This window comes from Canis lupus, chromosome 20 (assembly GCF_011100685.1).
Source record: "Canis lupus familiaris isolate Mischka breed German Shepherd chromosome 20, alternate assembly UU_Cfam_GSD_1.0, whole genome shotgun sequence".
Lineage (NCBI taxonomy): Eukaryota > Metazoa > Chordata > Mammalia > Carnivora > Canidae > Canis > Canis lupus.
This window is the reverse complement of record NC_049241.1, coordinates 52,626,449-52,642,205: the sequence shown is the minus strand read 5'-3', so window position 1 is coordinate 52,642,205 and position 15,757 is coordinate 52,626,449. Positions and strand designations below refer to the sequence as shown.

At 49.8% G+C, this 15,757-nt stretch overlaps 1 protein-coding gene across 4 annotated transcripts in view; it reads right to left on the bottom strand.

Annotated features, from left to right (window-relative positions):
• The window catches only part of ARHGEF18 (Rho/Rac guanine nucleotide exchange factor 18), an 85,934-nt gene that overhangs the window by 48,459 nt on the left and 21,718 nt on the right, over positions 1 to 15,757 (bottom strand). For 2 of the 4 annotated variants that reach the window (XM_038567395.1, XM_038567394.1), the window contains exons 8-10: positions 15,571 to 15,648; positions 14,101 to 14,203; positions 13,831 to 13,972 (exon numbers count right to left, since the gene is read on the bottom strand). In XM_038567395.1, coding sequence (XP_038423323.1) covers positions 13,831 to 13,972; positions 14,101 to 14,203; positions 15,571 to 15,648 — 323 coding nt within the window. Of the gene's footprint in view, positions 1 to 8,819; positions 8,967 to 10,172; positions 10,284 to 13,830; positions 13,973 to 14,100; positions 14,204 to 15,570; positions 15,649 to 15,757 lie in introns of those variants that run through there. The other 2 variants (XM_038567397.1, XM_038567396.1) reach the window with 2 other exon arrangements.

The window sequence follows — 15,757 nt, the reverse complement described above, 5'->3', positions numbered from 1 at the left end:
TTTGTGTGACCTGGGTACAAGCCAGGGGGAGGGGGAGAGGGAGAGGGAGAGGGAGAGAAGCAGACTCCCCACTGAGCTAGGAGCCTCAAGCAGGTCTTGATCCTAGGACCCTGAGATCATGACTTGAGCCAAAACCAAGAGGGGGATGCTTAGCTGACTGAGCCACCAATATGTATTTTTTTAAAAAAGATTTTATTTATTTATTCATGACAGAGAGAGAGAGAGAGAGAGAGAGGCAGAGACACAGGCAGAGGGAAAAGCAGGCTCCATGCAGGGAGCCGGACATGGGACTTGATCCTGGGTCTCCAGGATCACACCCTGGGCTGAAGGTGGCGCTAAACTGCTGGGCCACCGGGGCTGCCCCATATGTATTTTTTTTAAAAAAACTTTATTTGGGAAATAAAGAGCAAATGTTAGCAGAGGTGGCTATAAGGAGGGCAGAGGAAATCAAACACTTGACAGAGTCCAGTGGCTTTCTCTTTCACCAGATAAAAAGCATTCTGTTAAAGGTGGAAGGCAGGGAAGAAAACACATGCACATACAATGCCAGAAAAAACCTGTTTGCTTCCAGTAGCCTGGGGAATTACTCAAGGGCACTGCATTTCTGTAAAAAACCGACAACTGAAATGGTGTCAGGGGTATTGAGGCTCCATAAGGAGCTCCCAGTGCAAACTCACATCTGAGAGAATCTCCTGTCCCCTTCACCTGTGTCCCTCACCAAATTTACAAAATCGGAGTCACAGCCCTAGAAACAGAATGGTAAAAATCATGAGTCCTCTGCAGTGGTGAGCAAGTTCCAGCCAGAGGGCCAGCCACCTATTGTTGTAAATAAAGTTTTATTGGAACACAGCCACGTCCACTTGTTTCCTGGTTGTCTGGGGCTGCTTTCAGGAGTAGCGGCAACAGGCGCTGTATGGTCTGCAAAGTCTAAAATATTTACTATTGGCCTCTTTGCAGAAAAAGTCTGCTGGTTCCTGGTCTACCTTATCCACTTGGTTCGTTCTGGAAGGGAGGGCCTATTGCAACAACCAAAATGCACCCAGCAGGGCTCATGTGGCACTAGAAGCTCCTGCTTTTAATCCCCAACACACGGAAGGGAATGGAATAAAGGAAGCAGTGAAGTGGATTAACTGTGTGAACTCATTACCGAATTCCAGAGCCCTGAAATAGTCTATGCTGGTAGCAAACAGGTATGAGGTTGCTTTCCGAGTGTCTCAGGATCCCCCACACTGCTAAGAACGCTGGCTCTAACTATTAATATAAGTCGGCAACCAGCTCCTGTATCAGGAAAGTTCCAGAACCTTGCAAGGCCCTTTACTAGCATTCCTTTTAGTACTGCAAAGGTGTGAGCTTGAATATATTTTAATATATTTCACATCTCAAGGTCAGGAAGAAAGCAATTTCACGTACTTATGTAAGCTAGGTGCAGGGCCAAGCATATGGGCCTGTCTTTTCCTCCCTAAATTGATAAGACTTTTATATTTGATGAAGGAGGTATCTGAATGCATGGGGGAAAGAATAGATTACATAGGGACAGGGAGACAAACAAACATTCAACACATCGTAGCATCTGGCACCTGTTTATATTGTATAGCAAATTATATTCACAAGGGAATCAGATTTAGAAGCTTTTCAAGCAAGAAACTAGGCCTTAAGATCTCCTCTGCTTTCCTCTCTTCGCTTACTGGGTTGAGTGAGTCAATGTCTAATGCTTATTTTGACTTTAAATCATCTGAAAATTATAACATGTTGTAAAAAATCTAAGAAATGAGTACCAATAACTTGTCAACTTGTTCTCATTTACGAGTCGCTGGAAATAGAAGGCTCCTGTGGTTGGGTGAATATGGTCCCCTCAAAATTCATGTCCACCCAGACCTCGGAATGTGGCCTCTTTTGGAAAGAGGGTCTTTGCAGATACAATTAACTTAAGGATCTCAAGATGACATCATCCTGGATTAAGGGTGAGCCGATGACTGGCACCTTTACAAGGCAAAGAAGATTTGGATGCAGAGAGATACACAGATACACAGACAGACATGCAGAGGCGAAGGCCAAGTGAATACAGAGGCAGAGATGGATGTGATACAGCCATAAGCCAAGGAACCATGGCCTAGGGTAGCCTTCCAGAATCCTTCCCTAGAGCCTTCAGTGGAGGGTGCGATCTTGCAGACACCTTGATTTCAGTCTTTTAGCCTCCGGAACGGTGAGAGAATAAATTTGTTATTTTAAGCTACTCAGATGGTAGTGATTTGTTACAGCAGCCCTAAGAAACTAGTACAGTTGTCAAAAGTCAAAGCTATTAATTGAACTGCTAAATGCTCCATCCTTTGCTAAACTTTTTCCTACACTGTGGTGCACTGGGATCCCAAGGCAATGTTCTGACACTGAGGACTGTGACCCCTTAGTGAGTTGGGGAAACAGCTTCCCACAAAATAAAATAGAATGCAAAGTGCCAGAGTCTATCATGAGCAATAAAGAGGAGTATTCTTATTTGGTAAAACTCTGGATTCCATCGTGTATGTGTGTACTAGTTTTCATCGTGGTCATGGTCAAAATCAAACACATGGTAGAGTCCCAGAAGCCCCTATCTCTGGGCCCATCTGCAAGGTGAACCTTCTAGACCAACGGAAAGCTAACTCAGTTTGGAAAATCTTCAGGGGGAAGTAGATTTGTGGTCACCAGAGGCTTGGGAACTGGAAATGGGAAGTGGCTGCTTGTGGCTCCTTGATTTCCTTTTGGGGTGAGGAATACATGTAAATATATTAAAAACCATCAAATCATATGCTTTAAAGGGGTGAATGTCATGGTATGTGTATTATAATACCCCCATTTAAAAAAAGCAGCAGCTGACTGGCTGATTCTGTGGACAGCAGGGAAAACTAAAGGGCCTTCCCCTTTGACAGGGCTTTTGGAACATTCTAGAAGAGGGAGAACCACCAAAAGAAGGTTTAAGCTTCCTGCTAATAAGCTGGGTGGAGCTAAGAACACACTCAAAAGCACTAATTTACAAGATGTGACTTCAAGGGGAGCCTGGGTGGCTCAGCGGTTGAACATCTGCCTTTGGCTCAGGGCATGATCCCAGAGTTGCAGGATCGAGTCCCAAATCGGGCTTCTTGAGTGGAGCCTGCTTTCTCCCTCTGCCTGTGTCTCTGCCTCTCTTTCTCCCTGTCTGTCATGAGTAAATAAACAAAGTCTTTTTTTTTTTTTTTAAATGTGACTTCTAATTAATCCTCAAACTTCTGGAGCAGCCCATAGTAGTTACACTTCATTTTTCAAAAATTTATCTTTACTTATTGGTACATACATTCTACACTTGTTTAATGAAGTTATATTTTTAAGATTAAAAAAAAGCCCCCAAATCAACGGCTAAGCTATGTTTTGACTGCTGCAACCCTGGTACCTGGGACACAGCAGCGGCCTGGTGTTGAATGAATGAACGAACACACCCAGACCCTGCCCAGCCCTTCACAAGCAATCATGATCTTATGAAATGAGGAATGTTATTATATTTCTAATTTGAGAGACAGGAAACTGGTGTTTAAGTAGCAGCTCTAATACCACAGAAACAGGCCTGAGCTCCCTGCTACCATCTTTCTGCTCACGTGTGTATAGAGAAGGGGCAAGGAGGGTGGCCTGCTGGAGGCACACAGAATCCTTAGTGAGGCCTAGAGTGCTAGAAACTTCCAGAGTAAAAGGGAATGCTGGAGGGGGTGGGGGTGGGGGAACAGGTCCCAGGTCAAATGAGGATTGGAGCTTTCAAGCACTGGAGATGGAAAGTGGATGTGCGCATTCCCTACAGCTGCTGTAACAAATTACCACAAACTGGCTGAAAACAGCACAAGTTATTCTCTGGTGGGGCTGCAGAGCCTAAGGCTGAGATGGGTCCGGAGGGCTGCCACCTTCTGGAAGCTCTAGGGGAGAACATGTTTCCTGGCGTTTCCAGCTTCTAGTGGCACCTGCTGTCCTTGGTTTCCTGCCCCTCCATCTATGCCAGAGGCCATCTATACCCCCATCTATACCTTCTCACCTCTCTCTGACCTCTGCTTCCACCATCACACCTCCTCCTCTGACCCGGACCCTCCTGCCTCCCTCTCATGAGGACTTTCTGGATGATATTGGTGTCACCTAGATAATCCAGGCTCACCTTCCATCTCCAGATCCTTAATCACACCTGCAAAATTCCATAAATTGCCATAGAAAGCCACCTATTTGCAGTTCTTGGGGGTTAGGATGTGGGCATCTCTGGGGGCCATTGTCCTGCCTACCATACTGGTTATGACGTTTTCACAACACCAGCATGGTGGGAGAGGTGGTGGGCTATAAATCACACAGCAGAGGAAAGACGCAGATGTCCCCCCAGGCTCCCAGGCCACAGCTCCCCATGTAGAACGTGGAGGACAAGGGTGGCTGTTTCCCGCTGCGAATGGATAGAAAAGCCCCAGAACTGTAAGAGCTTATAAGAGTCCCACTCCCAAGGCTTCTCCCTCGGGTTACATAAGCACATTAACCAGATTGTGGCTCTACTGTCACATTTATTTTTTCATTTCTGATGGGTCTCATATCACTCAGCTGCCAGGTTCTCTGCCTCTGCTACCTCCAACCCCTGGCAGGCAGTGACTGCTATCCTGTTCCGCCCCCATCTGGTCCCCAAGCACCACCTCAGGGCCCCTGATGGTCTATGATGGGCTACTTTTACTGATCTTAGACCCTGGAAGCCTTGGGATGGGGTATGTGGTTGGGGGTGAGGGGAAGAGACCCTGATCTGAGGGCAGAGAACACACCTTCCTCCTTTCTAGGGCAAGAGAAACTTGAGATCCAAACTGGTCATACTGACAGCACCTACATGCTTCAGGGTGCCCGTAATGAGAAAGGAAGAGTTCTAGTAGCCGATGACCTCAGGGCCCGTCCGTCCACAGGGTCACCTATATCACACTCTCTCCCACACTGTCAGCGAAGCCCTGACACACCTCCCTTTGAACAGGTCCAAGTCTCACCTCTTCCCACGCTGTCCCCATTCAGGTCCAGGTCATTTCTCAAAGAACTTCCCTGTCTCCAGCCTCTGCCTTTTCAAAGTGGCCTCCACCCACTGATGGCAAGGGCCATAAAGTCCTCCACGGTAACACGCCAGCCCATAAAATGCCCAGCTCGGTGCTCCCTGGCTATACCTGATTAACAGTACCTATTTCTTGACTCTGACCTTTTTTTTTTTTTTTTTTTAAGATTTTTATTTATTCATGAAAGACATAAAAAGGGAGGCAGAGACACAGGCAGAGGGAGAGGGAGAGGCAGGCTCCCCGTGGGAGCCCGATGCAGAACTCAATCCCAGGACCCCTGGACCATGACCTGAGCCAAAGACGGACAGGCTCAATCACTGAGCCACCCAGGTGCCCCTTGACTCTGACTTTCACACAAGCTGCTCTCTCTTTATCAACAGCCGACTCTTGGCCTAACCACCACACCTCAGGAGAGTGGGCTTTGCGGCCTGAACCTAGGCTACATCCATAGGGAGATTGTGACCCCACATCTCTGCCTCAACCTTTGTCACGATGGAGGGCACACAGGACTTGGCAACCATCTCTTCCGTGGCAGGGACCCATCTACCATCAGCTTTAGGAAAATAAGAATCTATTAGTGTCAGCAATCTGACCCCGTGCCATTTGTGTTAGGGAGGTGCTCCCTATTTCTTTAGGGTTTTCTTCTCTTTCCCCTTTGGATTTCTAGCTACCTAGTTTCTTCTTTTTTTCTTTTTAAGATTTTATTTACTTACTCATGAGAGACACAGAGACACAGGCAGAGGGAGAAGCAGGCTCCCTGCAGGGAACCCGATGCGGATCTCAATCCTAGGAAACTGGGACCACGACCTCAGCCAAAGGCAGATGCTCAGCCACTGAGCCACCCAGGTTCCCGCTAGCTACCTAATTTCAACCCGCTTCTTGAAATTCTGTCCCATGCCCATAACCATTTCCACTGTGCTTCAAATTCTCAGGCTGTGTCTTGTCTGCCTCTCTCTTATTTAACAGTTTTACGGAGATGGAATTCACATACGTTACACCTCACCCTTTTATGGCATACGATTTCATGGCTTTTAGTGTATTCAGGATTGTGCATCTATCACCACAATTTTAGAACGTTTTCATCACCCTGAAAGCAACCCTGCACGCTTGGCAGTCACTCTCCATTCCCCTCCTTCGAGCCCCAGGCAACCACTAACCTATTTTTTTGTCTTTATATATTTGCCTGTTCTGGCTATTTCACATAAATGGAATCAGAAGATATGTAGCCTTTTGGGACTGGCTTCTTTCACTTAGCACGATGTTTTTCAAGGCTCATCTGTGTTGTTAACACGTATGAGAATGGCATTACTTTTTATTGCTGATATTGTATAGCTGGATCACATTTTATTTTTCCATTCATCTGATAGACATCTGGATTGTTTTCACTTTTTGGCTACTGTGAATAACACTCCTGTGAACATCTGTGTACCAATCTCTGTGTAGACCTATATTCATCCCTCTCAGGCATATACTTAGAAGTGGAATTGCTCGATCATATGGTAGCTCTGTGTTTAACTTTTCGAGGAACTGCCAGACTCGTTTTCCACTGTGGCTGCCCCATCTTACGGCCCTACTAGCAGTATAGAGGAGGGTCTCAGTTTTTTCATCTTCCCATCCCTCTTTAAATTTTTTGATTAGGAGCCTCCAAGTGGACATTGCAGAAGATCACAAGAGCCATCAATCACCACATCCTGGTATTATGAGCACCACAGAGCTGACTCCCTTCCTGCTTCCTATGCCCACAAATGCTGTTCTTTGCTCTCTATTATGTCTGGTCAGTTACTTATCCATTTCATTTTTTAAAAAAATATTTTATTTATTTATTCATGAAAGAGAGAGAGAGGCCGAGACACAGGCAGAGAGAGAAGCAGGCTCCATGCAGGGAACTCGATGTGGGACTCGATCCCGAGACACGGGGATCCTGGCCTGAGTGGAAGACAGACGCTCAACGGCTGAGCCACCCAGGGGTCCCTCCATTTCAGTCTTGTGAGGGGACTAGTAAACTCATTAACTAACACCACTATGTGGATGGCTCCTCGATTTATTACTCTTTCTAAAGTCAATTTCGCTCAGCAAATCAGAGCTATCCATAAACAGTACATAAATATCCTTGTGCACGGGAACATGCTGGATTCCAGCTAAGGTCCTTTCCTCCCTCTGCCCCATGCTGCAATGGAGCCAGGGGGAACCTGCTTAGACTACCTCTTTTTTTTTTTTTTTTTTTGGCCTTTCTCAACTCACCTCCTGAAAATCACAAAAATAACCAGATGACAAAATGTTCTGAATTAGACAGTGGTGACAGTTGCACAACTCTGTGAAAGTATTAAAATCCACTGAATGGCACATTTTAAAAGGGTGAATTTTTTTTTTTTTTTTTTAATGATAGTCATCAGAGAGAGAGAGAGAGAGGCAGAGACATAGGCAGAGGGAGAAGCAGGCTCCATGCACCGGGAGCCCGATGTGGGATTCGATCCCGGGTCTCCAGGATTGTGCCCTGGGCCAAAGGCAGGCACCAAACCGCTGCGCTACCCAGGGATCCCAAAAGGGTGAATTTTATGGTACTTGAATTATAGCTCAATAAAGTTCCTATACTAAGAGGGGAAAAAAGGAGTGACATAAGTTTAAAATGTAACCACCCACGATGTGTTAAATGTATATTCTTAGTTGAATCTTTTCTTTCTTTCTTTTTTTTTCTTAGTTGAATCTTTAGAATTTTTTTTTTCATGGGATCCCTGGGTGGCTCAGCAGTTGAGTGTCTGCTTTCCACCCAGGGCGTGATCCTGGAGTCCTGGGATCAAGTCCCACATTGAGCTCCCTGCAGGGAGCCTGCTTCTCCCTCTGCCTGTGTCTCCACCTCTCTCTCGCTCTGTCATGAATAAATAAATAAAATCTTAAAAAAAAAAAAAAGAATTTATTTGCTACTTTGAACACAACCAACTGCAACTTTATACTCAGTTGAAAACTATCTCAAAACAAATGGGGAGGAGGAAGCAAGTTGAATCTTACACTCAAGGGCAATTTTAACAACAAAAAATAAGCACCCCAGCAGGGGCTCTTTTACTGAGGACATTATTTTAATCAGTTCACCCCCTCCCCCATCAGTCACATTCCTCCTCCAGAAAATTCCTAGGGCAGCTCCAGAGCTGCTACAGGAATTATTTTGCACCTGGAGAAAGGGTTTTCAAAACAGAGCAGCTCTCCACCACTTTGGGGGGCGGTGGGTAGAATTCAACTAATAAATAACAAAGAAACAAATTGTTTGGACTCTGTAGAGTTTTAAATTACTTTAAGAGTGCTGAGACGAAAAGGTTTTCAAAGTCTTAGAGGGAATTTGAAGAAATGGAAACAGGACCTAGGGTGAAAGAGGAAGAATGAAGGAGACCTTGACACAAGGATCAGAAATATGCTAAACATGTGGTAGGTAAACACCCAGGGAGGCACAGCTGGTGACCACAGCCCTAGTCCCAGGGGCTGGTGACAAGGGTAATGGCCCTGCAGCCAGTGGTAATTGCTACTGTGTGACAAGAATGAAAATTATAACATAGCTTATGCCAGAAACAATGTACGTGCCACTTCAGCTTTCAAAGTGGGGGCATTCTCAAGTCAACTTAGGAAAAAGAGAAAGGAAGAAAAGAATCAAAGAATCGCTTTTTCCATTTCTCTAGGCATGCCCCCTAAAAGGAAAATAAGCTATATAATAAACCCAGACAAATGTTTACAAGAATTGAATTTATCTTGGCTTTCTGGCATTACGCTCTTACTCACTTTAGAACCTTTTTCTCTAAAGGGCTTGATCCACCGAACAGCAAACTCCTGGTAAAGTGGACGCTCTGACCCAGTCCAAACAAGAAGCGAGATGCTCAAGTTTTCCAGACTCTTTGTTATTTGCAGTGTCAACCTGAAAACACAGGCCTGGGGGGGGGAAGGGGGGGGCATGCACATATATAACACAGACTATATGACATTTATTGAGAATTCACTATATGCCAGGGACTCTGCTATGCACATTACACATATTACCTCATTGAATCTCTAACTAATCCTTATTCCCGTTTTAAAGAGGGGGTGGGGGGTGGGGAACCGAGGCTTAGCAAGGCTGCAAGGCTACATGGCGAGTATGTGGTACAACTGAGACCAGCACCCAGATTTGATTTGACTCTCAAACCTGCGCTCTTGACAGTTCTCCACACAGCTGCAGGATTAATCATTCACCCAGATACCTGCAAAATCATCCCAAACCGCCCTTGGCCATGGGGCTGTTCATCAAGCTGTCCTGAACTCTCTCTCTACCCAACAAGAAGAAAGAGGCGCTTTGAGGCTTTTGGCTGGAGCTCCACTCTCCCCAAAAGAGACGAAGGGGTGGGGGGTGGGGGGGGAAGAGCTGTGCTCTTCATTCACTTCCACGGTAACACTTGAAAGAAAACTTTTTTTTTTTTTTTCTTTTTCCGCCCAGGAAAACTTTGTAGACTCTGCACCAGCCATCTCTTCTAACGCTTCCATAACAGAGCAACAGGTTAAAAAAAAAAAAAAGGACAGGGAGAAAATAACTACCACAAACCATGCAAGGATCAAGGGCCTCGGATTCCTCCCTGCAGTGAAGGCTGCCCTGCATCATCTAAATTCTTCCACGGGGAACCGGGGTAAGGAAGATTCGGTTTGGCTGCCCCCTGAAGCTCCCCCGAGCGGAGGGCGTCCACTCCAGGGGGCGAGTTCTCTGCAGAGAAGCAGCCGCGCGGCGCGGGTTACGGCTGACGGGTATCACTACGGCCCCGGTCCTGCCCCGGGCGCTCCTCAACCCGGAGCCCGGTGACCTCCCTCTCCCGAGCCGGGGGAGGCTGCACCGCCCTAGGGCAGGAGCTCCGAGAGGGCCGCCGGGCATCGTCCGCACCCCCGCATTCGCCAGCCAGAGCCCCCATGCACTGAAGGGGCAGCCTGACCGGCAGGACCCGCCCGCCGGCTCCGAGGGGTCCGGGATGGGGGGGGGCCCGGCCCGAGGCTGAGGCAGCCCCGGGGGTCCCGCGCCCGAGGCCGCCCCCCCGGGGCCCGACGGCGCCTGCCCGAGGCACGAGGCCTCCCTCCCGAGCTCCGTTCTTCACGGGCCCGCCCCGCTGCCCTCACCTCGGCCCGGTCCCCCGCAGGCCGCTCGCCGCCGCCGCTGCTGCCGCCGCCGCTGCCGCCCGGCCTCCTCGGATCCACAGTGGCCCGCAGCCCCGGGGCCGGAAGCGGGAAGCCGCGCGGGCGAACTGCGCAAGCGCGGCCCCGCCCCGAAGGCGGGACAGGGGGCGTGGCCCCGGAAGGGGGCGGGGCTCGCGGGGCTCGCGGGGCTCGCGGGGCTCGCGGGGCTCGCGGGGCTCGCGGGGCTCGCGGGGCTCGCGGGGCTCGCGGGGCTCGCGGGGCTCGCGGGGCCAGGGAGCTGCAGACTTTGCCAGGGGCTGCGCGGGGACCCGGCGGGGAGGGGGGTCTTGTGGGGGACCCCGGGACCGAACCGGGAGGGTCCTCGCGATGGGGATAAGGGCGATCCTCGGGGGCGGATCCGCGGGGCTGGGGTGGGGGGCGCCTGGGCACGTCTACGGGGATCGAGCCTGGGGTGAGAAGCCTGGGGGCAGGGTGCAAGCCCCTGGAGAAAACAGGTCCGTCACCTGCGGACAAGGGGCAGCGCCGATTACAGGAAGCTAGACACATCTGGGGAAAATGAGCCATATGCCTCTCCCAGACACCCCAACCTGGGTGCAGCCGGATGCCCCCCACGCACACCGGATACCCAGACAGGTGCCATCAGATACTCAAGACATGGGGCCGTCTATCCCCAAATAGGTCAACGCCCCACCTCGTCAGTTACTCCAAAATATCCAGACTCTGAAGAGCATGCCAAATACCCAAAAGTACCAGACGTTTTCACCCAGGAGCCCTACAGAAGCATGCCAGAGACCCTACTTGCAAACTTAGACACTCCGCCAAAACACATGCCAGAAACTCCAAAACAGGTATTCAGCACCTAAAATACATGCCAGCTCCACCCCCCCCCCACACACACACACAGGTGTTCTTAGACACCCAAAGACATGCCAGATGGCTCCCCCAGCGCCGCCACCCCGCTCAGGTGCCATCAGACTTCCCAGTCCCGGAGGCAGCTTGTTCCAATCCGGGCCCACCACTGCTGAGGCAGCTGGACAGAACCCAGGAGAGGAGCCAAGCGCTTCTTTTGCCGGGTTCACGCCGGCCAACCAGGCCGAGATCCTTCCAAGCCAAACTCACTTCAAAACACCCACAGTCTGTGGTCGGGAGCCCTCAGTTCCGAAACAGGGTGGCAGGGTCCCCACGTGACCTGGCTTCAGTTTAAGTCCATTTTGCCATGGTCAAGAGAGAGAGCACGACCGGGAAATTGGAAGTTCCAGAAGTGCAAGGACATGCTTCATCAGAGGTCAGAAACCCTGACCCAGGTACTTTTGAGGTCTCAATGGATGTGTAAATGTTCACTCTCTGAGTTCCTATGACTTTTGGACTTTATTCCAAAGGCAGTGGAGCCATTGAAAATTTTAAGCAGGTCCTTATTTCTATAGCTGTCTTGGTTATAGAAACCTTCAGGTTGACACAGATCTCCCCTAAATGTAGAAACCAACTTTCTCAAGGAGCTTGGCAACAAGAAGAGGTATCTCTTGTCTATCTTTTATCTTTCTTACCATTGTACATTTATTATGTCCTTCTCATGGGTCAAGGACTCTGCTGAGAGCTACAGAGACACAGGGAACGTAAGTCTATGACAGTGTTTCTCAGTCTTGGCACTGTTGACAGCTGGGGCTGGGTAATTGCCTCTTGTTGGGGGCTGTTCTGTGAATCGGAAGATGTTGAACAGCACCCCTGGCCTCTATCCACTTAAGTGCAAGCAGTACCCCAGTCCTGACCACCACAACAAAAATGCCTTCAGATATCGCCAACGTCCCCTTGGCTGAAAGCAACTGGCCTAAGAGACACTCAGACACTGATACAGTCGCCCAATCCACAATCCAAGCTTCCTGGGGGAGGTGGCCCTGGCTTTGTCCTAAAGGGTGAGTAAGAGTCAGGTGGCCAGAGGAGTTCCAGGAACAGCACTGAGCGAGCAAAAGCGCAGGTGATGTGTATGGGCAGCCAGGAGACTTCGTGGTGGCTGAGTAGTGGAAGGGAAAAGTGATAGGTAAGTAAGGTCAGGCCATGGAAAACCTCAGAGGTCAAGGTCTGGAATGGTGTTCTGTCCGTGGGGCTGGCCTCTGGGAAACCATCTCAGCTTTACCCTGGGGACCCACCTTCCATAATTACCTGAAGTGTGACTCATTCCCTGCTCTGTTTAACTTACTATAGGGCTGCTTCCTCTAAGGGACGGATAGTAACATCTGGCTTTGAATACCTCCAGGGGTAGATAGGCTTGTGGCTATACCTGGGAGTTGTCTGCTCTTAGCATGTTGGGAGTGAGCCACAGCTGTTCTGGCCTCACAGACCTCCTACACAAGTGTGGGATCTGTGGTCAAAGCCCATGGTTGTGGGTCTGCGATTTAGATGCTAGCTTTCACTCAACAACACATGATGATGAGGAGGAAGAGGATGGACGCTACCATTGCCTGTATATACCAGGCACTATGCTAAGGGCAACCCATATACTTTCTTTTACATAAACCCAAATCTTCTGTAACCTCAAATTCCTGTCCTGAAAAATCAAATGTTGTATCCAGGAGGTGGGGGGCTTGATTGCCACCATCCTGAGAGTGGGCTGGATTGAATTACTTGCTTCCAAAGAATAGAGCATGCAAAGGGGGAAATAAATTAATAACCTGGCAGGTATTATCTTAACCAGGGGATGAAGGTTAACATCCTCAGGGACGTGAGATCGATAGCACTTACCCCCTGATTGGATGAGGCAAGAAGTTTCCTGAACCCATAACCTTGTCTGATTATGAGAAAACATCAGACAAATCCAGATTGGGGGGGCGGTCATCCTAGGCACCTGCTAATATTTCTTGAGGCTGTCAAGGTCATGAACAATAAGGAAAGACTGAGAAACCTCCACGGCCCAGAGAGACCAGGGAGACAGGATGATTAAAGACAACACGGTATTCTGAATTGGGTCCTGAAACCGAAAGAACCCAAGTGGAACCATGAAACCTGGTGACACCTGAGGAAAATCTGCAGCTTAATTAATGATGCTGCACCACTGTTGATTCCTAAGTTGTGACAAACGTGCTGTGGTCACAGAAGATGCTCCCATGCCGGGAACTTGGGTGAAAGTTAGAAGGGCACCCTCTCTGCTCTCTCCACTTTGATGTGATTCCAAAATTAAAAGTCGAGGAGAGAAAAGGGGTTACCCACCCTCTCTTGGGGGGGGGGGAGGAAGAGTTAGTCTGTTGTACCAAGATAGTGCCAAGCGTTACATGGGGATTGTCGACTATGGGGGGTTGTCAGCGTCCCTACCCACCACCTCCTGGGTCGTTCAGGGGCCAACTGTACAATTCTGTTCTTCGAACCTCCCAGACTGTGGTATTTTGTGAGGCAGTCCTTGCTGACTAATACACTGCCTGAGGGGTTTTCCAGTGACAAAAGCTGAGACTTGGAGGGCCATGAAATAACGACAGGGTCCCTGCTCTTAGGGGCCTGGTGCTCTTCATGGAGCTGAGGTCAGCCCCCACTTGGCAAGAATGAAATGGGATGAGGATGCAACAGGCAAAGGAGGCCACGAGAGAGAAGGAGAGGCAATCAAGGAGAGAAAGTGGCTGCCAACCAGAGGGCTGGGCCGGGCCACGGGACTTACCAGAGCTCAGAAAGGGTTTGCCACACAGGGGGCAGCTGGGGTGGCCGAGGAAGGTTCCCTGCGCCAGCTGGTGCCCATTGATACATTCCTTCCTCTCTCTAGCATCCTGACCCTTGTCCTTTGCAGGCGTTGGGTTCTTCCCCTGTGGGAGGACAGAGGTGAACCTTAGAATGCCTCGTGCATTCGGACCTACCTCGAATCACAGGATCCAGGGCCAGGGGCCTACGGAAAAGCCGTTGAAGGGGGAGGGAGGTGCCCCGGCCCCCTGACCTTCTCCTTCTGCCTGGTGACCCGACAGCGCAGGGAGCTCAGTCTGCGCTTCACCCTGGTGCTCCTGTCACTCCGCTCAGTCTTGCTGGCACCGTCCTCGCTCCTAAGGGGTGGAAAGATGAACGAGGAGGGGAAGAGGGGCAGCAGGGACCTGTCCTGCAGGTTGCCCCTGGACCCCACCTAGCATTTGTCTCCTCCCCGCGGCCCCTAGTCCCATTACATTTCTTCTGAGGTCCCTGAACTCTCCCTCCTTCCACCTCTCACTTATTCACTCAACAAACATTTATGGATGATTGCAAAATTCCAGGAACTGGGGAGCCTGGGTGGACAGAGGGGACTGTGACATGGTCTCGAGCTTGGGGTCCCTCAGCAGGCCCAGGCTGGAAATCTGGGCTCTGTCTGTTTCTGCCTCTTCCTTCTGATTCACCCCTGACCTCAGTATCTAATCAGCCTAAAAATCCTGCTCCTTCTTCCTTTGGGGTATCCCTAAATCCTGCTCCCCTCTTCCCCCTAACACCCCAGTCCCAGATCACTGTCACGCCTCTCCTGGATCCCTGACACTCCCTTGTTTAATAAATATAGTCGACCCTTGAACAACCTAGGGGTTAGGGGCACCAAGCCCTTACACATGAAAAATCCATATATAACTTCTGAGTCCCCCATACTCATACCCTACTGTTGATCAGAAGCCTTGCTGATATGCCAACGGTCAATGAACACATATTCTGTATGTTATAGGTATTAGATTCTGTGTCCTAACAATAAAGTAAGCCAGAGAAAAGAAAGTTCCTTGAAGAAAATCACGAGAGAAAATACATTTACAGACCTATATTCTATTTATTATTAAAAAAAAATCCATATGTAAGTGGACCTATAGAGTTCAAACCTGTGTTGTTCAAAGATCACAATTTATTTAAGTCAGTATTTATTAAGTCAGTATTTATTAAGTCAGCGGTGAACAAAGCCAGCCCCTGCAGAATTTATTCACTGGAGGGAGACTGCACACCTCGGGTCTGCAGCCCCTGCCCGCCCCCCAGCCCTGTCTGTGCTCAGCATTATCAGTCACCTAGTGTCACCAAGGTGATCTGGCCTCTGCTGACTCCCCTCACCTTCCCTCTGCCCAGCCCCGCCTGACACCATTCCTTCGGCCTTGCCCCATCTCCAGGAAGGCGCCTCTTTATTTCCCCCATCCTTCTCTCCATGTGTTGGTGAACTCCTACTACTCTTTTGTTGGAAACCAGCTCAAGCTGTCACCTCCTCCAGGCAGTCTTCCTCTGCCCTCCCAGGGTGTATGAGGAGCCTCCCCAGGCCCCACCACCACCCTTGCCCTGGCAGTTCCCTTGAGAGAATGGGGGCTCGGCCTCCTGCCCCCAGCTTAGGGACCCGCACAGAGCCCCACTGGTAAGCATGTGCAGAGACAGTGCAGGCCCCGGCCCAACGCTCCCAGCTGGGGTAGCTCAGCATACTTACTCAGACAGGAACTCAAACCAGGTGAGGTTTGAGTGGCCTCCTGCAGGGCTGACGGACAAACGAGCTCTCTGCCGAGCCCTGCAGGGTCAGAGGGGACAGAGACCTGGGTCAGCGGCCCCTCCATCCCCATCCTGCCCCATCTCCTGCCTCTCTCGCCCAGCGCTCCCATGTGCCCAGGAGCCACATC